General features: G+C 45.6%; 1 protein-coding gene across 1 annotated transcript; it reads right to left on the bottom strand.

Annotated features, from left to right (window-relative positions):
- Positions 1 to 377: 377 nt before the first annotated feature.
- kpnb3 (karyopherin (importin) beta 3) lies at positions 378 to 25,162 on the bottom strand. The gene is made up of 26 exons (XM_061234296.1): positions 24,947 to 25,162; positions 22,112 to 22,192; positions 18,030 to 18,222; positions 17,152 to 17,254; positions 15,985 to 16,081; positions 15,369 to 15,473; positions 14,838 to 14,960; positions 14,299 to 14,419; positions 13,473 to 13,560; positions 12,874 to 12,980; positions 12,311 to 12,435; positions 12,019 to 12,108; positions 11,406 to 11,579; positions 7,831 to 8,049; positions 7,218 to 7,301; positions 6,930 to 7,062; positions 6,404 to 6,525; positions 5,851 to 5,947; positions 5,187 to 5,359; positions 4,534 to 4,645; positions 3,662 to 3,717; positions 3,325 to 3,447; positions 2,521 to 2,740; positions 1,641 to 1,869; positions 1,406 to 1,547; positions 378 to 1,282 (listed from the first exon to the last, which is right to left on the bottom strand). Exons 1-26 carry the CDS (start codon positions 25,022 to 25,024, stop codon positions 1,196 to 1,198), a joined length of 3,282 nt encoding a protein of 1,093 aa, XP_061090280.1. The 5' UTR covers positions 25,025 to 25,162; the 3' UTR covers positions 378 to 1,195.
- Between the last annotated feature and the right edge of the window lie 2,108 nt (positions 25,163 to 27,270).

Raw genomic sequence — 27,270 nt, forward strand, 5'->3', positions numbered from 1 at the left:
AGCAACCAACATGTTCAGGTTTCAAATGTGCAAGTAGGTTCAGTGAAAGAACATCTTCCCAGCACTGCAGTAATAAGGTGATTGATACACAATGATTCTGCACATTCTGCAATCTTCAGACAGTGGAGTAAAAGTGATTTATGGATTACCATCGCATTTTAGGCACTGCACTCAAACTCAATCTACTGTAATTTGAACATCAGATTTCTGGAAGAAGTTCCAACTTTCCATCAAGAGAAGCTGATGTCCAACAGTTCAAGGGCATCAAACCAGAAGTGAAATTACCCTTTAACAGTCCATCGCCTCTTCTGTACAACTGCTCATATTGAATTAGTGGCAGGGCCTGTCATTTCATAAATAAAAGAAAAAGACACTCGTTTTCCATCACTGTTTATTTCATGGAGTGAATGAGCTACTGCTAGACATGCCATTTAACTCTCATAGCTGAACTGGAAAGCTGGCCCAACAGCTTTTTATTTATTTTTTTTGCACAGGGAGGGTTCCCCCTCCTTCAGCAATTCAGGCTGGTCTACAAAAATAAAAATAAATAAAAAAATAAAAATAAAAAAACCAAAGACATCCCAGCAGGAGGTGGTCACCCCTGCCACACCCCCTCCGACATCACTCCAGTCCGCCATGAGGCCAGGTAAAGGAGGCTTGGCTATCTAACTGGCGCCCTCCTGTTAGCACAGCTTACACTAGGTGAAGAGAAATGCTTACACCGTTACATCGCACACCTACATGAGTAACTGAAAGGAAAGGGGGAGGAAAAAAAAAAAAATACAATGTGAAGACCAGAAATTCATTATGCCTAACAGTAAAATGGATGACCGTTAATTCAGTTTTTTTTTTTTTTTTTTTTTTTTTTCTCTTCTTCCCTTTCACCGAGATGAGGGCGACGCTCGGATAGAAAAATACTCTTTGAGTGTCAGTAACCGTAATGTGTTTGTGTCTTGGGTGGGGCTCCCCTGTGGTGGGACTCAATCGCACGTGCAGACCTGGACTCCGCAGCTAGGCTGGGGGAGGGATGGATAGGGAGGGTGGGTAGGTGGGTTTGGGGGGGGGTGGAGGCTGGGAGCAGGCCGCACCGGAGATCCACACATGCTACAGTCCGTTGCTCGAAAAGGGGGTATGGGGCACAGAAGATTATCGGGAGCAGGGGGTTTACACGAGCAGATACGATGGTTAAGGCCTTTCAAGCAGTGCTGAGCAGGTCCTGGAGCGCCTTCTGCTGAGCCTCGGTCAGTGTCGATACGCACTGTGTCCACAGGCCTCCAGAAGTCTAGGGGCAGAGACACACAGCTCTCATATCCGCAGTAAAGGTGCTTAAACCCAAATGAATTGCTATACACATTTTGAGAAGCATTGGGGGGGGGGGGGGGGGGGGGGAAGGACCTTTACTGACCTGTACTTGACGAATAACATTTGCCAGTCGTTTGCTACATCCGTCTTCGCGCTTGATGGACTCATTCACAACCCCGTCAGCGATGATGGAAAAAATCTTGGGAAGATTAGAGTTTTCGGGTCCAAGGACGATGGGATTGTTGCTGTAGAGAAGCAGATTTCCATCTCAGCATAGGTGGGACAAGCAGAAGAGACCACGCATATTTCATATAAGCGTGCAGAATAGTGGTTCTCACCTTTCGATGAGGTCACACAGGAAGTTGAATGTGTGCACGGCTTCCTCTTTGTCTTCGTTGAGGGGCAGCCAGGAGAGCCAATGGGGAAGGATCTCGGTGACATTGGCACACTCTGGTCTGAACTTCATGACTTTGCCAACAGCAGAGATGCAGTTCTCTGTGGCGTTGACATTCTCTTTGGCTTTTGAGTCAGCGGCCTGGATAACACCCACCAGAAGGGGGATGGCCTCTGTCAGAACACACAGCGTAACATTAATGTCAACGTCAACATTAACATTAACGTACCACCACTAACCGCTTCTGGAGGAGGTGAAAGTACATAATTACAAACCTTGGCTTGCACTTCATTTACCGTTAAGACACTTAAAACTATTTAAGCAATAATTTTAATTGAGAGACAAGGCATTACAAATGAGAAAATTCCCTGATTCAATCAGTTAATTACTACACTACATTTAAAGTCAGTTAATAAAGTACCATAATAAAATATCCATATCGATTTGGTTCTGCAGTTTATTTGGCACTGAGCATAGTACTTTACCTGTTGCACTAAAGCAGTACTGTACTCCTGTTCAACATTGTCGGTGTTGGTCCAAGTAAGGACTGTAGAGAGCTTAAGTACATTGCCTGTGCTGGACTAAGGACTGTACACAGAACTTTAGTACAGTACCCAAGTCTAAGTAAGGACTGTAAATAGTACTGTATCAAGGCTGTTTTATCATACCCGTGGTGGGTTAAGGCATTTTTATAGAGGCCTGCAGGAGAGCCTCTGTGCGGGGTCAAGGTAATATTGTCCCTAGTGCCATTTTAGAGTGCCTGGGTTGAGTTAGGGCACTTTTGTATGGAGACCTACAGCAGACACTGCAGTACTGTACATTACCTGTGCAGAAGGGTCTGTAGTTGTCCCCACCAAACTGTGCCATGACTCCCACACCGTAGGCCGCCGCCTGCCGCACCTCAGGGCTGGTGTCGCACAGGGACTGGAGCATGGGCCGCAGGAAGTACTCTGCATACTTAAAGGAGGAAGGGCTGCAGTGCTCCACCACGTCGTCGAATATGCACAGACCCCACTGCCTGTCGGCCCAAGGCCTGTGCGGACACTACAGGGAGGCAAAGGCACGGTTCAGAACTCCAGTCGCCACCAGGTCACACGTATAGGAAAACAAACTGTACATGGGCCAATGCGTAACCTGAAGTTGTCAACCTTGAACATGCAAAATGTAGATACGTGCGGTCAAATCTGGAGAAATGAGATACACTTGCGATTTACATTTTAGTCATTTGGCAGATGCTTTTAATTCAAAGCTACTTACAAGTGCCTAGGTTCTTCCACAGGTTAAAGTATCAAATCCATAACTAGTAAAATACACATGAGCTCCATTGTAAATGCATACACTAAATCAATTAAATATTCTTTGCATAGTGCTTTGTAGAGAAACGTGCAAATACGCTTTACAGGAAACCAATGAAAAAAATAAGGTAAACTCCACAGTGGGAATAAAAACGCTGAAACGGTGTTGAGAAAAAAAAAAAAGGAAAAAAAAACCAATAGGAAGACATCTCAGGGAGGGAGAGCCTCCAGCCTGGGGCCATCCTAACAAAATATGCCAATTCACCCAAAGCAGGAGTGAAATACACTGGTATAAATACAATTCATATTGGTTATTGGAGAGGATATACTCACAATGAGATTGACTATGAGCTGCAGGAGTTGCTCAAACCAGGGCAAAACCTTTTCTTTGTAGCTGCTGAACACAGAGTGTAGTATGTCCGACACCTTTGTTAGGATGTACACGTCATTTTCATCCTGCAACACAAAAAAGGAGGGAGAACATGTTACACTGCTAATTTAATAACAGAAAACTCGTTTAATTGAGCACTCATCTATAATTTATCAAATCTATAACTAGTTGGCTAGCTAGCTATCCATCCATCCATCCATTGCTGTCCAGAGGCCTTTAATCAGGGTAGGCCACCAGATAAATGGCCAACAAAGGGTTAAATCAATTGTCTATACCTACCTCATCTTGTAGCGTTTCCTCCACTTGCTCATCATAATCTTCATCCTGTCTTTTGGCTGCATAAAAGAGACATTGTGAGAATAGAACGCTATTCGGCATCGCTAAACATCCTGGTATCCAAAAGGATTTACACCCTAGATAAAAATGAGCATGCAGGGTGTGGAAAATAAATACAGGTAAAGAGCTACATTTATATATCTATCAAATCTGCAATAACATGTGGCTAGGCTCATCAACTCCATCCCTGCTTCACTAGGGTATCAAAATGAGGTTGCACACATGTAACATCTGCACTTCATCCATTTCCATGAGGAAAGACAGCTCACAGAAGAAAGTTGACCAATACAAATAAAGAGGGTAAAACTGACTGCCAACGGCTGCAACTAGACATCTCTCAGAAAGGGAGGCAGATGGCTTAGGGACAAAAAATCCAAAGGACACAGCTGGAGATTCACAAACTTAATTGAATCGTGGGGACAAAGTGAAAATCTCACAGCACCTCTGTGCTCTGTGCAACACTTTTGGAAGGGTAGCAAGAAAAGCCTCTATTGAGAGAAACAAAAACAAGCATCTGAGGTTTTTGAAACGGCATTGTAACACTCAAATGTTTTAAGCTCAGCTTTGTGAACATGCAGACGCAGGTGTGTTTGGCATCATTGAAAATAATGTCAAACCGATGTTCTAAACATGATGGTGGATCTTCGAGTGAATAGTTTTGCATAATAAGACAGGGCAAAATATACCCAAGCGCATATGCGCTAAGGTGCTTACTATACAACCCTGTAGTATGCTATATAACCATTTGGAAAATATGAGCTAGGCTGCATACACCCTAGATGTGCCAAGCACACCCATTTAGCGCCGTTGCTCACCTTGTCTCAACTCCTGGTTTTTAAAGTGCTCTTCCAGCTTCCCCTTCAGGATCCCTCCCAGCTCCTCAAAGTGCTCATTATTCAGGCAGCCGTCTCCCATCAGCTCAATACACTGAGAAAGAGAGCGAGGCTCGTCAACAGCTTTCTACCACCTCAGAGGCTCCATCAAGGACAGCTTCACTTCCATAGGCTTGGGAAGGAGGCCATCTTGGCACTGAAACAGATGTATTCTGAGTGCTTTAGCATCAATGACCAGCATTTGAGCTTTAATTAAAGTTCAGTTGAGCTTTAATCTCAGTGAACACCGCAGAACCGGCAGCAGTTCCTTTAGCGAGTAGTGTTAGTCAGACTACACCGGAGCTCTCAACGGTTGAAAAACTTTCTTGGAAATGTTGAGAAGGTAAGACTTCGACAAATATATATAGTATGCAGGTGGAGGAAAGTGAAAACGTAATGAAACATACTCTATGAAACTCGTATACTGAGGGGAAAACTCCACACTTGCATTAGAGAGAAAGGTTAACAGGTTAAACTACACCACACGCCAGCACTTGAAACCCCTTTTTTTAAGGTCAGAAGGACCAAAAAAATGAATGTGATATTTATTAAACTTCACGCAGTGCTTTGAGCTCTCCAGGCCCAGGAAGGTTTACCTTGGCGAAGGAATGCATGATCTCGGATAAGACGTCGGAGTCGGGTTCGGTGCCGATGGCCTTGATGAGGGCGTCGCACATGAAGTGCCACATCTGGGTGAGGTACTCTGGCCCCCTCACCCGCGCACACTCCAGCAGCAGGGGCATGGACTCTGCCGCAGCCACCCGCACACGTGGGCACAGTCAAGGAGCACGCTCGCTTCAGCCGCACATTACATGTATATGCAAGCCTCTCGAATCGAGCTTTTCAGCTTTAAATGAGTCACACTGAACTGGGAGTGGAGTCGACCAACATACTAGGGAAGTGCCTTATGCTCAAATGTGCTCATCAGTACTGGGGCAGTTTTTATTAGGCAACCGGTGAAATAAAGCTTTGTTTGATTGTTTTGAAATATGCGTTTCTGAAAAGCCCAAGGGCACCTGAAGTACATTTTCATTTTGGTTTCAGTAATTTCAGTTCAAATAAAGACACAATCATTAATCTGAAGCACCAAACTAAACCAATTTAGTTCAACTGGCTGGATAGCACCCAGCAGTAATCCAAGAGAGCGTAGTATAATTGGTCGGTTGTAAAGGTGCCCTGTTGATGCCAAGACGGGACCGATTAGCACTAATGGTTCCATTCTCCTGATGGGACATTTCATGGCTGCAGATGGAAGGATATCGTCATGGAAGTAGAACTTGAGCAGAGGGACCATCAGCTTCACCACCTGCTCAGTGTATTCCACAAAGCCTTCCTTCAGTTCTTTAGCATAGCAAACCTAAGAAGGGGAATCAGAAATGCATTTATTAAAATTACATTTAATAAACATGCTGAAATAGGGAAAACTGCCTCCCTATAACACTTCTCAGGGACCATTACCCTCCCTGGAAGATCAAATTCAAAACTCAAAGAAATGACATTATCTAACTGAATAATTTACTTCTACACACCCACTGGTTCCCTGTATATTCAGAGCACTTAATTCATTAGAGCTGTACGATTCAGCTTCGGGAGGGAAAGCTATGAGGGGATCCAATTCAACTTCAATGGTCCTTCAAACATAACAGAGTGTCAAAAGCATGGCAACTGACATAAAAGCAATTATACTGTTCAACAACCACCACCATACAGGTGTACCGCCGTTTCATCTACTCCCTGCAGGGATTGGCAGAAGAGCACTGCCTGTTCCTCCTGCCCGACCCCCGCAGCCCAATTCTGGGCCTCAAAGACTCACCAGCATCTGGCAGGCTGTGGCCTTCTCCTCCAGTCCTGCAGTCTTGATACCAAAACTCTGCTGGTCGCCCAGGTTCACAAACTCCCAGCCATCGTCCTCACACATGTTCTCCATGTCTTGGGCTGGAGGGTTTACCGTGAGGGAAACACCACTGAGTCACATATGTAACCCTGTAAGGTGCCCAAACCAATGATGTCGTTTTCCATGGCAGTCTAAGAACACCCGTGACACTTTGGACACTTTTTTTAAGCTCTAAAACCTTTCAAGTGAACACTTTGGAGGTGCAACTAAAATGCAGTGTTCGACATGACTTCACCAATTTTAAGAGCGACTTTGGACATTTACTTGTATTAATATTACATGATTACTCTTTGTAGCAAAATCAAAAGAAGAATCAACCAGCAATTTGGATCATCAGTACAGTATTTTACTTCTACGATGGCTTTCTGAACGATCCACCTATGCTTTCGCAACCCACTCAGTCCCCGGACTGCTGTGGATAATGGCAGAAGAGGGAGAGACTCACTGTCCAAAAGGGCCACCTCAGGCTTGATTGAGGCAGTCTTCATCAGTGGGCCCATCACCACAGGCAGGTACTGCTGGAACTCCTTCCCCAGGATCTTACACATCCTTGCCCAGGCTGAGATCATGTAGGAGATCTGCACAGAGGGTGCACTGGGTCACTTTCGGTACACCCCAAAAAAACAAAAAAAAACAAACAAAAAAAAAAAGACAAAAAAAGCAAGCCACTTTCTGGAATTGCCATGGAAAGGAGGCTTAAAATCCGAGGGTGTAGTCACGGCATGATGCTCACCTGGGGGTCGTCATCCTCAAGGTCGTTGAAGTCAGTCTGGGTCTTCAGGAGCAGCTGCATCACGGCTGAGGCGTCTGGCATGAACTGAGGAGAGCACAGGAGAGCGCAACTCTTACCAAAATGCTGTTCAGACTAAAATCTAATGAGACATGCAAGCAAAAATTGTGGGAAATCTTACCTAGAGTAACTTTTAGGCAATTTTGACCCATGAACCACATGTTCTAATGACAAGTAAACCTGGAAAATCTTTACTTCACTTTGAATCTACTACATTTTTACACCTGTAAAGATTAAACATTGAAAACCTTTCGTTTCCTTACATACCAGGAACCAATGGGCACTAATATTAAACCTGGTGAGGGTTGGTGGGTGGCACCATTTCCTTGCTCACAGACAGGCCAATCACTATGGTGTGGAGGTGTATATTAAATTAGGCTGAATCTGTTGGTGTATATTAAAGCAATGGCTTGAGGTTTATATTCCATGAGGCTGAGGTTGAGGTGTATATTAAAGAGGCTGACTTCGTTGGTGTATATTAAACCAATGGCTTGAGGTGTATATTCCATGAGGCTGATGGGTGTTGAGGTGTATATATCAGTGCTGTGTGAGGTACCTTCTCCTTGCCCACAGCCAGGCCGATCAGGCTTATGCACTCGATGGTCTTTCCCCTCAGCAGTCTCAGCTCCTTCTGCACAGCGTTCTCCACGATGTGCTTGAGCGAGGGCATGAACAGGTCGTAGTACGGCACAAACTTCTCCTCCGCCGTGTCTGCCACCGACGCGATGGAGGTCACCACCTGCTCCAGGACCAGCTTGGTGCCTTTCTGGATCAGCTACGGAAGAGGTGTGTTCATTCACTTATCCAGGGAATTTTACCATTTCATTTTGTAGAGAAACAGACTATACACTCAAACCTATTCAACGCAGGCAAAGTTAAATCCAGCTGGTGTCATTTGCTCACGTTTCAGAAAAGCGGACTTGAGCTTGAGTATCCGGCCTTCTTGGAGTCACTGGGCGGCATCCTGGAAAGGGTGCCACCCGGAGACTCCATAGTTCTGCTGGGCGACTTCAACGCTCACGTGGGCAATGACGGAGAAACCTGGAGGGGGGTGATTGGGAGGAACGGCCTGCCTGATCTGAACCCAAGCGATGTTTTGTTATTGGACTTCTGTGCTGGTCATGGATTGTCGATAAACACCATGTTCGAGCATAGGGTAGCTCATAAGTGTACTTGGTACCAGAGCACCTTAGGCCAAAGATCGATGATCGACTTTGTGGTCGTATCATCAGACCCACTCGGGTGAAGAGAGGAGCAGAGCTGTCAACTGATCACCACCTGGTGGTGAGTTGGATCAAGTGGCCGGGGAGGCTGCCGGACAGACCCGGTAAACCCAAACGTGTAGTGAGGGTGAACTGGGAACGTCTGGCGGAGGCCCCTGTTCGCGAGGTCTTCAACTCCCACCTCCGGAAGAACTTCTCACGCATCCTGGGGGAAGCTGGGGACATGGAGTCCGAGTGGGCCATGTTCAAAGCCTCCATTGCAGAGGCGGCAAGCAGGAGCTGTGGCCAGAAGGTCATCGGTGCCTGTCGGGGTGGCAACCCAAGAACCCGCTGGTGGACACCAGCGGTGAGGGAGGCCGTCAAGCTGAAGAAGGAGGCCTTTCGGGCTTGGCTGGCCCGGGGGTCCCCTGAAGCAGCAGACAGGTACCGGGTGGCCAGAAGGGCTGCGGCTTCGGCAGTCGCTGAAGCAAAAACCCGGGTATGGGAGGAGTTCGGGGAGGCTATGGAGAAGGACGTTCGGTTGGCCTCGAGGAAGTTCTGGCAAACCATCCGACGACTCAGAAAGGGAAAGCAGGGCTCGTCTCAGGCTGTTTTCAGCAGGGGAGGAGAACTGCTGACCCGGACTGGGGATATTGTCGGGCGGTGGAAAGAGCACTTCGAGGAGCTCCTGAACCCGAACAACACGTCCTCTGTGGAAGAGGCAGAGCCTGAAGACTCGGGGGAATCTGCACCTATATCCGTGGCGGAAGTTGCTGAGGTAGTCAAAAAGCTCCTCAGTGGCAAGTCGCCGGGTGTAGATGAGATTCGCCCTGAGATGCTGAAGGCTCTGGACATTGTTGGGCTGTCTTGGCTGACACGCCTCTTCAGTGTCGCGTGGAGGTCGGGGACAGTACCTGTAGAGTGGCAGACCGGGGTGGTGGTCCCCATTTTCAAGAAGGGGGACCGGAGGGTGTGCTCCAATTACCGGGGTATCACACTCCTCAGCCTCCCTGGGAAAGCTTACTCTAGGGTACTGGAAAGGAGGCTCCGACCGACGGTCGAACCTCGGATTCAGGAGGAGCAATGTGGCTTCCGTCCTGGCCGTGGAACGGTGGACCAGCTCTTTACCTTGGCAGGGTTGCTGGCGGGGTCATGGGAGTTTGCCCATCCAGTCCACATGTGCTTTGTGGACTTGGAGAAGGCTTTCGACCGTGTCCCCCGGGGAACCCTGTGGGGTGTACTGCGGGAGTATGGGGTACCGGGGCCGTTGTTACGAGCCATCAGGTCCTTGTATAACCAAAGTGAGAGCTGTGTCCGCATTCTCGGCACAAAGTCAAGCACGTTTCCGGTGGGTGTTGGACTCCGCCAAGGTTGCCCCTTGTCACCGGTCCCGTTTGTGGTATTCATGGACAGGATCTCAAGGCGCAGCCGAGGTGAGGAGAGTGTCCGGTTTGGTGACCTCAGAATCGCATCTCTGCTTTTTGCGGATGATGTGGTTCTGCTGGCTTCATCGGACCGTGACCTTCAGCACGCACTGGAGCGGTTTGCAGCCGAGTGTGACGCGGCCGGGATGAGTCAGCACCTCCAAGTCCGAGGCCATGGTTCTCTGCCGGAAAACGGTGGATTGCTCCCTCCGGGTTGGGAACGAGTCTTTGCCCCAAGTGAAGGAGTTCAAGTATCTCGGGGTCTTGTTCACGAGTGAGGGTAGAAGGGAGCGTGAGATCGACAGGCGGATCGGTGCAGCGTCAGCAGTAATGCAGGCGTTGCACCGGACCGTTGTGGTGAAGAGGGAGCTGAGCCGGAAGGCGAAGCTCTCGATTTACTGGTCGATCTACGTCCCAACCCTCACCTATGGTCACGAGCTTTGGGTAGTGACCGCAAGAACGAGATCGCGTATACAAGCGGCCAAAATGAGCTTCCTCCGTAGGGTGGCCGGGCTCAGCCTTAGAGATAGGGTGAGGAGCTCGGACATCCGGAGGGAGCTCGGAGTAGAGCTGCTGCTCCTTCGCGTCGAAAGGAGCCAATTGAGGTGGTTCGGGCATCTGATCAGGATGCCTCCCGGGCGCCTCCCTTTGGAGGTTTTCCGGGCTCGTCCAACTGGGCGGAGACCCCGAGGGAGACCCAGAGCCCGCTGGAGAGACTATATATCTCTCCTGGCCAGGGAACGCCTCGGGATCCCCCAGGAGGAGCTAGAATGCGTTGCTGGGGAGAGGGACGCCTGGAATACCCGGCTTTGCCTACTGCCCCCGCAACCCGACTCCGGATAAGCGGGTGATGATGGATGGATGGATGGATGGATGGACTTGAGCTGTGGCAATGGATGAACATTACATAACTGCAATAACCGAACAGCTGTAAATATACATAATACAACCTTTTTAATGACCGTAAGCATTCTGTAAGCATTTAAAACTTACTGAAGACTTTACTGCAACTAGAGTAGACAAAAACCAGTAACAGCCTCCAAAGGCAATCAGAAGCATAGAAGCAAGACTGGATAGTGCAGGTAAAGGCTTTTAGTACGGAAGTGACTGAATACACCCGCTTACTCAGAGGCAGCAGCGAAGCAAACTGTCAAATTACTTTTTGTCCCCCACTGTATGAAAAAAGGGATTCAATTCCTACACGGCTCCCCCGATATGGATGGAAACGCCCTCAAATTAAACATGAGTCTGCACTTTAAGCTCATTCATCATTTAATGTAATCTAATGATCAGGAATACAGAGCCAAAAGAATAGAAATTATACCACTGTCCAAATACTTATGGGCTTCACTGAAGCTGAAAAGAAGAATGCCGATTCAGTCCCATCTCCAAACATAGCAAAACATTTTCACTAAGCACCCGTGAGCAGTCGGTAGCTGTTGCTCTTGTTCAAGTATAACATGCATAAGATGGGCAGACTGAGCTCCAGTGTGTGCTGGCCCTACCTCCTGCAGCTTGGCCACCATGATGACATGCAGGTGCTGGACCAGGTTGTCCAGGTAGGGGATGAGCAGGGCTTTGGGGCAGTCCTCTGTGAAGTTTATGAGGGCAGCAGCGGCGTGAGCCTGGACACGGGGGTTGGTCTGGTCCTCCATGGTCTGGAGCAGGGAGGAGATCACCTGGGACAGGGTAAAAAAGGTCAGTCAGGAAGGACATGACCAATGAGAGAGCAAACGAGGTCAGTCAGGAAGGATATGACCAATGAGAGAGCAAACGAAGTCAGTCAGGAAGGACATGACCAATGAGAGAGCAAACAAAGTCAGTCAGGAAGATGAATAGGGATAAAACAAACAAGTCTGCCAGGGAGAGAACAGTTAAAGCAGTTTTATCCCGACTGCTTTCAGAAGCACCGGAATCTCCACGTTCAACTACTCAGTTTAGCACAGAAACCGATGAGAATTATTGTCACAGGTGAGGTCATAAGGAGCAAATGGTCCACATCTTTCAGGTAACTAAACGCACAAGGGAAAATATAGCTCACGAGTCTGCAAGGTACACAAAGCCTGCAACCCTCAAATGGGCCATGAGAAGTTCTCCCTTTCGCTCAAAAGCCATTACCTTGTCATGGAATTTCTTCTGGAAGGTGGGGGCAAAGTCCGTGGCCATCTGCCCAATGGCGTTACAGGCAGCGTAGCGAACTCTGGGGTGCTGGAAGCACAGCAGAAAGTCATTGGAATGAGTCTATGAGCAGTGTGTAACATGCAGTGTTAAACGGCACAAGGAAGAGAAGTGTTGAAATGTGTGGAGAAGCATAGCTGTTGTACACCCTGTACGGTACTTCACCTGAACACCTACACTGCCAGTAGAAGTGTACTACAGGGACCTGGTCAGGTACTGAATGCAGACTTACGGGGTCTTGGCAGAACAGCAGCACGAAGCTGACGATCTCGTTGAGGATGGCCTCCATCTGCTGGTGGCAGCCCTCTCCAATGGCGGACAGGGCCATGAGGCCGGCGTGGCGGTACTTCCAGTCCGCTGCAGATGCAACAAAGACCTCATCATTAAGCCTCCTATAAGTAAATGTATTTGCGTTGAACGCTTGTCAATTTTACGGTCTTAATACCCAAAATGGGCATTAACGCAGGTGATGGTGTTTGAAGGTTTTGGCCACCGGGATGAGTGGCTCAAGGGCTAGGAAGACTAAGCCCCATAACACTGTCTAAGTGAATGCGTTTGAGCTGAACGTTCACGTTAATTTTTCGGTCTTATTAATACCCGACATGGGCATTAAGGCAGGTGATGCTGTTTGAAGGTTTTGCCCACTGGGATGAGTGGAGAGGCTGGCCGGACTGGGTGTTTTGGTGTTCAGGAGTAATAGTGGATGGGGCACACAAGCGTTCCTATTCACCAAGCCTCTTGGTGAAATTGTTGTAAACCGTATATTCTCAGCCTTGCGTGCCTGCGTGTACTCACGGTTCTGCAGCATCTGCATGATGTGCTGTTTGATCATGGGCAGCACGATCTTGCCTCCCAGGCCGCAGGCGATCCGGTCCAGAGCACTCTCGCCCGCCACCGCGTTGCTGTGTAGGGTGGGTAATAAGAGCGTTTAAACTGCATGAGCCGCCTCCATGGGCTCAGAGATGCAGCAATAAAAGCCCCATTATGCTGCTCCGGGTGTCTGTCGTGCAGCAGTTACCATTTCACTGCCTCAAAGGGCACGTTTGCCTTCAGCGGCTGTCCCCCCACCCACACTACCCCAGCGCGCTGAGTAACCAGTCAGACAAAGGCACTGTGTTCTACAGCCAGGAGTTACTTTTTGACAGTGTTACACAACCGCTGCACTTCTTAAATATAGCAGCAGAAATTACACAGGATACATTTATTTTCTGCATGCAGAGCAGGGCTGCCCAACCTTTTTCTGGAGATCTAGTCCTGCATTCCCCAACAAAGCAGACCTCATTAAACAGCTCCTATTCTCGTTGGCTTGCTAATCAGCAGTGCCACATTAGGGTTGAAAGTGAAACCTAAATGAAGTTTAGCCGATCAGCTGGGGGTGTCAGTGTATGGCATACCTGTCGAAGTCATCGTCCTCCAGTTCATCTGCCATGGCCCACTCCTCATCCTCCTCCAGATCCACCATCATCGCCAGCATCTGGGGGACTGAGCAGGAACACCACGGATGATTGACACGATGTGCTTCACGCTACATACCCTTAAAACACTAAAATCTCTGGTAGCAAAGGCAGATCTGGGCCACAAGTTAAACGTAAAGATCTGCTACAGAAACACGCAATTATAAAATTGTTCTTTGTTCTGGGGTATACCCATAGGCTTCTCCAACTGACAGTTTAAAATGAAACAAACTTTTATCTAACTGAATCTCAAACAGTGACCTTTGAAGCTTTTTGTTTTTAAATAAGTTGGTCAACTGGCTACAGAAAAATAGAATGATCATTAAAAACCAACAAGCTCCAATAACAATGACTGGCCGATTCACTGTAGCCAATGAAAGGTCCCTTGGGGGATGCATTGTTAGAATATAAATGACACTGTTAGTGTATAAGTTTTAGACCCCACAAGGCAACGCACAATTGGCTACAGCGTAAACTACAGATGGGAGGGGACAGGAAGGGAGCGTTTCAGTTAGCCAAGCCTAACGGATTAAAAGGGCAACGTAATTACACTCATTCCAACCATACCACTTTCCTGTATGCTCAGAATGGGTGAAAACGTGTTCAGCGTGTTTGTCGACACTGGCACGCCAGGTCCGAGTAGGTATGACGACATTTATAGCCGTTAAACCGGACTTTTCCTACTTCAAAGTCGGAAACTGCAGATTTTCAAAATGCCATGGATGCACCATTAAGCCCGACTGGTGAAACGTGCCCGGTCCCTTACCGCTTTGGGCCACGATGTTGTTGTGTTTCCTCAGCATGGCGGCCGCGGTCTCGGACAGCGTGACGATCACCTCCAGCGCCAGCTGCCTCTGCATGTTGGTCAGGTTGGTGTCTGCGCACAGCTGGGGAGGAACAGCCACGGGTCGCTCAATTTCACAGCAAACACAAACAACTACTGCCAGATTCACAGCAATAAAAAAAAGTTTCAAACAGCAGCAATTTCTCCACTGAGACAGGATAAAAGACTAGAAGTGGTCACTGTGCCCATTCTAAGCTCAGCCAGTATCTGTACACTAAAGGGTATACAGCAATGCACTAAGCTGGGACTTGTGTGACTGACAAATTAAACAGTCATTCATCAAGAGTGGAGCACTGTGCCAAGAAGGACACCTTAAACTTACCCCAAAAAAAGCGTTAAATATCAATTAACTTTAATTAAAAAGTATGTGCCAAGGGCGCATGCTGTATTTAAGAGCACTGCACTGGGGAATTATTGTGTGCACAGATAGAAGCCGGCACTGCAATCCAGGCAGGGCTCACCTTTAAGCTCAGCTGCAGTGTGGCCTCCAGGTTGGGTCTCAGGTACTTGGGCGCGGTGTCTGCAATCTCCACCAATGACTTGAGCACAGAGTCGTCTCCCTGGTAACAGGACTCATTCACAGCCTGCATGAAAGAAAAAAATAATAATAATTAATCCATGCTCACCACATTAATGGACCAAGTCCAGGGTGACATCTAAACACAGAACATGCTCAGCAGTTTAAATGCTTGGCAAAAGTTTGTCCAGGGTGGAGTGCACAGCTTACATTCCATGCATTAGTCATAACACTAAGCCAGGTACACTGCTAAACACCCCTGGATTGCTCCATTATTTGTACATTTAAACCAGATTTGCAGCTATGCTGAAATTTCTAATAAACACAATGATAACACTAGTGCTGCATGTCCAAATTTTCCCCAGCATTATAGCCAATCCTGAGTTCACATACACGTTACAGTTGACCCTCTCAAAGTAATCGAACTGAATGGCAAGGGGTCAGAAGAGGGCCAGCCACAGGGCACGGGTCTCACCTGAAGGATTCCTGGCAGCAGGTCGGAGAAGTGCTTGAGCAATGCTGTGTTGGTCTCGTTGGACAGAACGAAGGAGGCTGCAGCCCTTGCAGCCAGGGTCTTGATCTGCGGCGGGACAACAGAACAGAATCATCGTGAGATCCCGGCAGTGACCAGTCACAACCACAATTTATACTCAATCAACCTAAACTCTTGCATAAAAAAAAGCACTAAAACTGTAAATATTGTTGGAATAGGATAAAACGATTATTTAACAATATCATTATTGTGACTGTTTTTTTGGTCATTATTTTCTGTTCAATTCTGTTCAAATTGCATGCATGACTCAGACTCTGATCCAACCATAAATGGTATGTCAAATGTTTGTTTAAATCAGCACTTATGCCAGAAGTTGTCCCTCGAAGGGGGGGGGGGGGGGTGGAGGTATTAGAAGGAAAAAGAAAAAAAAAAGAAAGAAAAAGAACTCTGGGACAAATGTATTGCTTTAAACTTCACAAGAACAAACACAAGTAGGGGATAAATACTCCTGCTTGGTAAAAACTGGTTCAAACGGAAAGCAGGTCAGCTTAAAATGGCCGCTGAAGCAGATGGTGGACTGAGGCAGGGCGACGCTCACCGGTGGGTTGTCCTGGTCCTGCATGCACTGCACCAACATGCGCTTGATCACCTCCAGGTAGTGCTGCTGCTGATTCCCAAAAATCCCTGGGAAATTCCTGCAGGGCACACCTGCGTTAAACACTGCTGGGGCTCTCACGGAGAACACCGAATGAATGTTTAAAACAGTTCATACAATATAGGCCATTTATTAGGGCTCGGGAACTGCCGAGAGAAGACAATGAAGATTCAAGATTGGTTGTAAATTATTCCAGGAGCATGGAACGCTGCATCCAACAGCAGCCTTTCCAAGGTCATTATTTACTTTCACAACTTGTAGCACAAGCCAATCTTGGAGGCGAGCCAGATAAGCCCCAGCTCTCCATGTAAGAAATGAAGTAAGATAAGGTGACAATCTATGGAGAAGAGCATTGTAAATAAACAGGAGCCAATGCTGCCCTCACCAACGGATTTTAAAGGCATGCCAACAGCAGAGATGACATCACCACTAGCCTAATTTCCGTACAGGAAACCAAACACTCTTAATTTATCAGTCAGGGTTTTAACATGACATTTAAAATTAAGTTTGTCATGAAGCCAGATGCCAAGATATTTGTATTCAGATGCATTCAACAAAAGTTTCATTAAGAGTGGTAATTGTTGAATTAAAATGATTTAAATCATATTTTAGAAAACGTTTTTTAGTTTTGCTTGCATTTAACACACGTTTGTACAGTGGACTCTCATGCAGACAGTCAGACTAAAGAACTGTAAAAGCACTGGCTAAAACTGGTCACTATGGATACACCATTACTGTGGCTTTTTAAATAGAAAATTAATGTAAAGTGTGTACTCACTGGGAGTAAACATTTTTAGGTCTGTGGCTTTCAGACCTCGGTCAAACGCATAATCCTTTTGGTTTGGATACGAACGGCTTTCTATGCTCAATTGATCTTGCCTGGCACAATTGAGCTAACCAAAAGCATTTAATACATCCCAAAATACCACAAAAGCTTGACCAAACACAAAAGTATGTGCATCAAAAACAATGACGTATTAGACCCAGGGCTGGCCCTTTTACAGATTTAGGGCTTAAGACAATACAGAAAATGGCAGATAAAAAGGCAGCCTTGGAGGGGGGGGGGGGGGGGGGGAGCAGATGGCACAAGCGCTGTAAAAGCAGGCTCACCAGAAGATATGTAGGGCAGATTCCCGCAGGCCCACGTTCTGAGAGTTTACAGAGTCAAACAGGAACTTCAGGACCTCAGGCCACTGGTTATTGCCATCGTCATCTGAGGGGACAGCAAACACAGTAATGAGGCTTCCACTGAACCCATGCTCCCGATTCCACAGCCTGTTCGGTCTTCTAAGTTTCAGACTGGAGGTTCTAATATGTTCTTGTTTTCATCATTCACCATGCTGTATGGTCAAACAATCAGCTCTGTAGGTACAAGTGGCCCTTCGCATTGAATTAGAAATAGATAGGCCTTAACATATTGACCCCGATCTATCAGGCACACTAATGCGGATGAATTTAAATGCATACTTAATGTCTGGGGAGATAACCAAACGCTGCATGTAAAACTCAGACGACACAGTCAAGTGCTTGTAGTCGAGATATGCAGAACAAGCCCTACAGACTTAGCTGGTTTTAGATATACCAGACAATGTCTAAGCCTTGTGGATCATAGCAGGAAGAACCTCACGTGAAACCCTGCACTGGGCTACACAAGAACCCATTCTGCACGACTAATAGTGCGCCAGGAAGGGTGTAAAACAGCATCAACCTTAAGGTGCCAATTCAACTGCTTAAAGAAATTCTTGAAAATAAATGTGCCGAGAATTTAAGTTTAATGTATCGTTTTAACGGTCTATATTCCATAAATAATGATTACATCAATTTCTCCAGACACGTGTGTATTTTAAATAATTTCTAATGAAACAGACTGAATCGTATCGGAACAATCGAATCGCAGAGAAACGAGAGGATGCAGTGAATCGTTTCCTAAAGAATCGTAACCATACGTACTCGTGGTGAGGCCAGAGTAACGTTGCGGTCCTACCCACCGATGAGGTTGCGGGAGAGCTCAGCGGCGATGTCGCACACTTTCTTGCGGATGTTGGGCAGGTCTTCGGACTGGATGCCCAGCAGCAGTTCGGTCTTGATGGCGGTCTGCATGTCCGGCGGGAGGGAGGGGTAGATCTCGTCGAAGGAAGACGACAGGAGCCTCCGCAGCAACACCGCCGCCATCTGCCTGACCTGGGGAGAGTGGGGGGAGGGATTTCAGCGTTATACCGCAGGAAGTGTAAAACAGACGTGACACATGCCTGTTCTCCTCCTCAGTGTGCGGAGTCACCACCTTGTGACGCCAGCCTGCCATTCACAAGCCGGGTGATTGCAGGCTGCAGCCAGAGAAAAACTTGGGGCTGTCCGACTGACAACTGACCCAGAAGTCTTATTGTGGATGGAATGCACTGTCACAAGCAACTGATTGAGAGGGATGAATATTTTTGTACGAATTAAGCATTATAAACGTGGCATTATTCATTATCAATACTTGAACAGTTTCAAGCATGCATTGCAACCAAATGGAACTGCAATCCTCATTCCTTCCTCGTTCTCTACTGAAGGAAGTGCACTCGTTTGGGACCAAAACTAAACCAACTAGCGCAGGTCTGAAGGCCTGCCATTTAGAGAGGTGCTGTGAGCAGAAGTTGAGCTGCTCCTCATTTGTAGTATGGGCTTTGTATGAGTGACTAAAAATAAAATGCAATTAGTCCGAAAACTATGACTAAACGATGACTAAAACTAAATTAAAATCTCTTGTCCAAATTTAACAAGTGTGTGCGTGTGTCCAAAAACAATATTAAAATACAAAAAGGAAGAAAACATGACTGGTTCTGAAATGGGGGCAGCGATGCGACCCGCCATCACTAAAGAGTGCTTAAAAACTCAGGAGAGGAGTTAGTTGCTGCAGAGCTGCTGCTTCTGGAGGCAGCGCACGCTGCTCCCGTTTCCCGGCTCTATAAATACCCTGAGCCAGGCACGGGACGCAGGCCGCTGGAACAGCAGGCAGAGCCCAGTCTGGGCCAGCGGACCGACCCGCGTCAGCTCCGCGGATCTTAAAACGAAACCGCGTGCTGCCTACTTTTACATTACCGTCCAAAAAAGGCAACCTTCACAAGTGATTAGTGAAGAGCCGGGACGGTTCCACCTGGCTCTGACTTAAACAGCACACGGAAACAAGGTCAAGGCAGCGTGAAGACTTCAGCTTCATTTAGCACACCGCATCACAATGCATTCAGGGATTATACAAATGCCAACCGTATGCCACACATTGCTCAACTCTTAACATGAATGAGAAGCCAAGATGACACACCATAATGCGTTTGTGTAAAGCAAGATAAATTACATTATCCAAAAGCTTCCAAGATTTAATTATGATCATGGGATTGTCAGATATTCTTAATTAAGCATTTGCAATGTCAGTGCTCAACAGAAAGTTGTTCACAGTATTGGTTTTCAATAAGAGTTTAAGATGTGTCTAACTGCATGTCCAATTGCATCCATCATATTGCAGTGTTAAAATCTGCAATACATACAAAATACATTGATATACATGGTGCCCTCAGTGAGCTCATTGCACAGATCAAATGAATGCATTTGGCTGAATCGGTTCAGTAAAAAGATTCAAAAACATTTAGAAGAAGGATGGGTCAAAAGAGCATTCAACTGACATTAAAATTCCAGCAAATATGCCAGCAGTCCAACAAATATTTGAACACTGCCATTTTGGGAGGCTTAGAAGTGAGCTCATGCGCAATGATGTCATTAAAAGAGTCCCATTTAGGTGAACAAGTTTCTCCTGAATGCCAAGATACCTAGCTTTAGTCTCACCCAAGCAAGAGGCCTCTAGAAAAAGAAAAGTTACTGTAAATTGACCAATCCTTTTCTCCAAGGTTTAAAAAGGATGTGAGTAAAACACTTAATTCTCCCTAGACAATCCATGGTAAAATGTACAAAACCTTGGGAGGTCATAGCCTACAGCTCAATCTTGAAAAAAAATTCAGGGAATAATTTTCTAAATTACTCCCAAGAAGCAGTCATTTAGAGCAGTGATAAAAATCTATTTAACATTAGGCTCATTCAGACAAATGAAGTAATTCCTCCAGATACACAGCAGCCAGAATGACAGCACCCTGTTGCTGAAACAGGAGTCCAATACAGCAAAACGACCTGCTGCTCAAACACCTAACATCAGTCCTAATGCATGCAGGCTTTACTGAACCCACAGATCCCAAACTGTCCACTGCACTGGATCAGGCTGACGAGGGGCGGCCACAGACCAGGGGAAGTTCAGACCCAGCAATCAGTCTGACCCAGTGGAGGGAGGGAGGGGGTTGAACATGCGTCTGGGAGTCCTGCCCAAGCAGGCCTGTCACTACAAAAGACTGGAACAGGGCCTCCTTCTGAAGGGGCCTCTGGCCTATTGAGGAAGAATAGCCACCGAGCCAAAGAGAGGGACACCCCAATAAACTAACCACCCCTCCCCAACAAAAAAAAGAAAAAACCCAGCAATTCACAGTGTAGGACTGCACCCCCACCCCCCACCCCCCAGAAATTCCAGTCCACATTAAGAATAAATTAGTATGCGAGGAGCAAGGCCAACGACTGAAGAGAGTTATGAGATGGACGCTGTTCCTTACTCCTGGCTAAGGGCATCAGGATACTGGAATTAGTCTCCATGACACATGCTTTGAAATGCAATACTTACACACCCCGATACAAAATGGCTGAAAACCTCACATGACATTACAAATTGCTTTGAAACTAAATTAGCATTTTAAGAAAGGAGTTACGCATCGGTTACTCAGAACGCTTTCTGTACAATCAAGTCAACAGCATCTCTTATTCGAGCACACAACTAAGTTAAAAAGTTAAATCTGCACGTCTCAGGGAAATTACGAATCAAGAATTTGAGAAAAACTATGGCCACACTCAAATACCTATTTTGCATCCTCCCTTACTTCACTGAGCCCCAAAAACTTTATTCCATACTTTACCCAATTGGCATAATCCCATTTGTGTCTCATTAATACTTTGCCAATATTTCTGACAGAAGACATTTATTCAAGTTGGTTAAAGGGAGAGAGTGGGGAGGATGGGAAGCATATTTATTATGTCAATAAAACCAATCCTACAGTTGGCATACTCTCCATCCCTATAATCTGCTTCAAGATATGCTTTTATTACAGAGGAAAGTGGAAATGAGTTCCATTTGGTTGCAATGCATGCTTGAAACTGTTCAAGTATTGATAATGAATGATGCCACGTTTATAATGCTTAATTCGTGCAAAAACATTCATCCCTCTCAATCAGTTGCTTGAGTGACAGTGCATTCCATCCAAAATAAATTCACCCATCCTCTCACCCACAGCTGCATTTATATTCCCTTTTGCCCTGAGGGCGCTACACCATTTATTAGGATGATGCTGCAGCTCCGTATTTTATATTCATTGTCATTACAGTGTTACTCAAGGGTCAGTCCCACTGGGGTAACACAGTAGCCAAAGGAAGTACCCACACAGCAAACTGTTCAGTGTTAAACCTACTCTTACAGAGTACATATGCTCCCTGCTGGACTCAAACATACTCTATTAGATGTTTAATCAACACTTCGCATTTCACTCTGCAGAGCTACGGTAGCAAAGCATTTACAGCCTGTCATTGAGGTCATGTTAGTCATTGATACCTGGTGCATCTTTAAGACTTGTATTGTCAAGCAAACATTTCACAAAAAATACTTGACTCAACTGCTATGAAAGCAAAACAGAAAAGCATGATGAGAAAGCCATGATTAAATTGAACTGTGTGAAACTAGTATGGAGGCAAATGAAATGGAGCCTCCATTCTCGTACATTTAATTTGCTGGTCGATTTCAAGCCCAATTTAAACACACAGCTGGACACTCCACTCAAGCAATTCAAGTAAATCAGTGGCGATGTCACACGAACTTGAATCAGTGGCTTTCAAACTAAAGTGTCTTTAACACTACCACCGAGTGGCCCATTCATGACCCAACATGAGTCAGACAGGAACGGAGCTTTCATTTCCCCTGACCTGACAGCGCAGGTCCAAAACTACATACCTCTTCAGCGACGGACACATCTCGGATGGCCTGAAGCAAGAATGTGATCTTCGTCTGACCTGGGATGTTGTCATAGGTCTCCTGCATAAGACAAGAAGCAGAGGCCATTACACCACAGCTGCTGGGCAGTTTGTAAAGGAAGAAACATGACAGCCACAAAAGGCATTAGGCCTCTGAAACAAGTGCTTCTTAACCAAGAAGATCACAAGTAGAGGATATTGCATTTCTCTAGCACAAAAGGAAACTAGCGTCCCCAAAATACTAGCCACAATAAAAAATAATAATAAAGACAATGCAATACTCCAATTCCCCCAAAGCAACCCCTGCTTACCCATAAAGTCATGCAACAGGATGTCCCAATAGGCAAATAGAATACCAAATATAAGGTCTCATTTTTATATGTACATCACCAGTCTGTTGTACATGAACTTATCGGAATGCAAAGATTGTAGCAGAATTGCAGTGATGTTCCGGATGTTTAGGGCCTTAATCAATGTGGAATGGGAGACCAGACAGACGTGTCATATGTTTGTGGTTGAACCAGGCTCAAACCCACTGTCAGCAGTTTTATACACATTGCCAACAGCATAACTTACACATACCACAGCATCGCAGACTAACCTCAGGGATTGACACATACATGACAGTGACTAACACTCAGCATCTAACGGGCCAATGAGAACATAATCAGCAGCCTTCTTCCAGTTCCAACATCCTCAGTTCTTCAACATGCACAAAACAGAGGCATCTGAAAACCTGTATTAGTCATTGCTGTGTATTCACTCTCTTTGATGTGCAAGTTACCATGTAAAATATAAGAGAGCCTTTTGCATCAGTACACTTAATAGAACTGCCCTTTGTAGCAGTATACAGGCTCTTGGCCTTTTAAAAATTCAGCACGTCAACATTCAGTTCTTTTTAATGTAATGAGTGCACAGAAGAGTGAAGAATAGTAGGTAATATTGAACAGTGCCAAACAAAACCTGGGATTAGAAGGAACTGGAAAAGGACACTTCGGTTCTTGAAACACTTCCTTGTCTGTCAATTGCAGTCTGGTCTGTTTTCAATGTTTCCCTCCAGAGCACCAAACAAGCTAATCGTCATTTTGTCCATCTTCCTCCAACTCGACCAGATAAGCGCATCCTAAACTAACCTAGGGTTCATTTTCTTTATTACACAACACTGAGGTTTCAATGCCACATGTAATATTTGAGTAACACCTGCATCACTTCAGACAGGAAGCATTAATCCCAATAAAACAAACGCTGCAGTGTGCCCAATACGAGGGAGAAAAACTTCCTGACAGCGGAGTAACTCATCCCCTGTCTGACTAAAGGATTTCGCTAGGCATTAGCTGCACACTAGCCGCTCATTGTCTTCGCTAAAGAATGTGCTGACCGCTGAGGGGCTGCCGTGTGATAAGATTCAACCCTCGCATCCAAATGAAAGGTCCTGCTGTAGCAAATCCCGGAGTCCACATTAATTCAGTATGGCTTCCCCACTCGGCTTTAGAAACGATACGCTTAAACTCAGGGGGAACAAAAGAATTAGCTCGACAACTCAAATTAATCCAAAAGGGACTTAGCCAACTTAGCCATCCATGTGAGGTCAGTGAAAGTGTTCGCTTTCCCCGCCTCAAGTGAGCATGGTAACCTCTTACACCGGGTAAATAACAAGAGAGCGGATATTGATAGCTAGCAAGAATGCGTTTATAGTCCTGATTTTGGACTAGCTAGTTAGCACTCTAAATCGTAACATTGCGTTAAACATCTGACTGTCGTGTCTATAAACAGCAGAAATGCCAGCTTAAAAGAGCCAAGTTAGCCATCGGTACCTCACAAGTAGCTACACACTGCCGAATATAAATCACCAAATGTGTTGGCTTCATCGGAGTAGAAATACAGGTTAAGTTGGCCAACGTTACTTAAATTTAGTGAACTGGCTAATTTAGCCATGTTAGCGAAAAATGCTAGATTTCCATCAACAAATCAGTGGTACTGAGGTGGGCTGTCAAATGGAAAACAAATGTATTATTTCGACAGAGAAACGCCCACCTGTTCGGCTTGGAACGTTAACTGTTAGTCTAGCCAACATTACCATCCTAGTTGACGACAGTCATCTTGCCAACGGGCGAGTCAGCTAGCATTAGCTAGCTAGTGACATATTTTTAACACCGTATAGCTACGAAGCTTACTAGCTAACAAACGTTAATGTTCGTTTCGTCCAGGCAGCACACGCTAGCTTGACAATATCAATACAACCAAATTATAAACTCGCTAGTCATAACGATAGTTAGGTTGCGCTGCTAGCCCGCTAACTAATCTCGCTAGTGGTAGTCAATCAGCCTCTGGTCAATACGCAACTAAGTTCGCTAGTAATACACCAGCATACGCTTTTGTATCCAGTCACGTTTAATAACAGCTAGCTAGCTAGCTAGCTGCATGCCAAGCTAGCTAGCAAAGCAAGTAACGTTACGGCTGTAACTAGTTTAGACGATAATCATCAACAGAGACCGCTATTTGTTCGCTAGATTATAGTTTTGTTAAGGAAGGCCTAGCGAATCATGTATTAACGCTGGTAATTAAACTACAACCTTGATGACATATAGTTATGGCTATCTTACATGTCCCGGGCTCTGGCGGGTAGCTAAGTTAACGTTAGCAACATTTCTTTACTCCAATACTTGACGCTATTAAGAAGCCCGCTGCCTCACACGTGTGCTGGGCCAGCCTTAAACAGCTGGTTCATTCCACACCATTTTAGTTAGCTAACAACACAGTTGTCTCCTTCTCATGCTCGGGTGTTCTAAAAAGCATTTCACAAATAATTTCATACCTCTGACTGCTTCCTGACATTGTTGTCAGGGCTCATCAGGTTGCCCAGTAAGAGGTAGAACGGCTGCTGCTCCGCCATTGCAGTGCGATCCAAGAAAAGAGGCCACGGCCTGGAGAAAGACGGAAGGTAAGCCGGCGGGTGGAGCGACCTCTCACACCGGACACGACAATCCGCAAGCTCTGATTGGAGAGCAGAATGAACCAGCTGAAAACAGATTGGGTAGTCACAAGAGTCACAACTGCAAGATTGGATAAAGGGCCTCCAGGCCAAATGCAACCTACCATTGGATAAGCTTGCGCAAATGCTTAAATTTTTATTGGTACCAGACAACGCCACAAAGAGCTTCTCCGAACACCACTGGTGGACTCTGCGTCGCATCCGCGCTAAAATTTTGTGGGTGGGGAATTGGGCGAGACGATGATGTCATGCGAAAATAGAGTTTGCAACTGAAAGCGCGGGAGATGTGCAAAATAAAGCAGAGAGGTAGCCTATGAAGAAAGTAATACCCACATCGACATAATATTGTGGTGGTATTTATTGCAGCGACACCACCCAATTGGCCTCTTTTAATAACAAAATAGTTCATTATTTTTTATTTTAGTGTGAGTAGCTACATTTCTAAAAGTACAGGCTATGGACTGATTTGCATGGGGAATCACCAACCAGCACGTCAGGAGCAATTGGGGGCTAGGTGTTTTGCTCAGGGACACTTACACACACGTAGGGCGGGATCGAACGCGTGTTAACATGTTAATGGATCTGTTGACTTATTTTGTCACCTGACTGCTGAAATGCCCATATAAAACGAGAGAGATTGGGCATTCTTTATTCCTAATTCCTTTAACACACCATGCAGTAAGTTTAAAGTGTGTTTGCTACATTTTATGATTATATTTTTTCTCATTGAAAACAATGCAGACAATGGTGTATGTTTATTTATTTTATTAAAATAGTGCTATTACTTTTGGTGATATCTTGGCATTGCTCCTGCTTGCCTAAACCTTTACATTTTCACTTTCTGGATAAGAGTGTGTGCTGAAGTTCTAAAAAATAAATGTTAATTTGGTCAAATATGTCTTGATTTGCCTCTGATTTGCCACAATTTTAGATTTGCCACATTCTCAGATTTTATTAAAGGGTATTTTTATACATTTTGATTTCACCATGTATAAATTACATCGGTGTTTATACATAGTCTCCCCATTTCAGGGCACCATAATGTTTGGGACACATTGCTTCACAGGTGTTTGTAATTGCTCAGGTGTGTTTAATTGCCTCCTTAATTCAGGTATAAGAGAGCCTTTCCTCTAGTCTTTCGATCACCTTTGGAAACTAGTATTGCTGTTTATCAACATGAGGGCCACAGTGGTGCCAATGAATGTCAAAGAAGCCATTATTAAACTGAGAAAAAAAAAATAAGAGCTTACTAATCGCCATGGGACTGGTAGGTGAAGGAAAACCTCCGCAGCTGATGATAGAAAAATTCTCTCCATAATAAGGAAAAATCAGTCGGATCAGAAACACTCTTCAGGAGTCAGGTGTGGATTTATCAATGACCACTGTCTGCAGAAGACTTCATGAATAGAAATACAGAGGCTATGCTGCAAGATTCAAACCACTGGTTTGCTGAAAAACCAGGATGGCCCGCTTACAGTTTGCCAAAAAGTACTTAAAAGAGCGACAGTTCTGGAAAGTCTCTTTGGACAGTCTTGTGGACAGATGAGAAAAAGTTTAACTTGTATCAACGTGATGGCAAGATGAAAGTGTGAAGGAGAGAAGGAACTGCCCAAGATCCAAAGCAAGGTACTGGCACACTTATCTTCATTGATGATATAACTGCTGAAGGTACTGGCGCACTTATCTTCATTGATGATATAACTGCTGAAGGTAGCAGCAACAAGCATGAGCCAAAGAAGGCTGCAATACAGGCCTTTCAGCACGTCATCAGAGAAGTCTTCAAGCAAATATTGCACACAGAAGATATGCAGCAAACTACTAAGCATGACTACTTTCATTTACATTACATCGCTGTCCCAAACATTATGGTGCCCTGAAATGGAGGGGAACTATGTAACACTGCTGTCATTTCTACATGGTGAAATCAAAATGTATAAAAATGCCCTTTGTGAATGTGCGCTTTAACCACATGTTATTTTTTTTATTACAGATCTAATTGTGGAGGTAAATAAATTATGGGTCTCTAAACATTATGGAGGGCACTGTATATGTGTCCATTATATGCCTTTCCATTTCCTTGTTTCAATAAAAGCTCAAATCCAAGAAAATGCTCAAGAATTGTGATTCCTCTACTTGGTCCTGGAAAC

The sequence above is a fragment of the Conger conger genome, chromosome 3 (assembly GCF_963514075.1).
Source record: "Conger conger chromosome 3, fConCon1.1, whole genome shotgun sequence".
NCBI classification, from domain to species: Eukaryota; Metazoa; Chordata; class Actinopteri; order Anguilliformes; family Congridae; genus Conger; species Conger conger.

Excerpts from the sequence above, each read along its gene's own strand:
- kpnb3 (XM_061234296.1), bottom strand. The coding sequence starts at position 25,024 with ATGGCGGAGCAGCAGCCGTTCTACCTCTTACTGGGCAACCTGATGAGC. Across the intron at positions 5,360-5,850 it reads CAAGTTCTACTTCCATGACG|GTGTGCGGGTGGCTGCGGCA; the intron begins ATATCCTTCCAT and ends GACTGTGCCCAC. Across the intron at positions 1,283-1,405 it reads ATGTTATTCGTCAAGTACAG|ACTTCTGGAGGCCTGTGGAC; the intron begins GTCAGTAAAGGT and ends CTCTGCCCCTAG.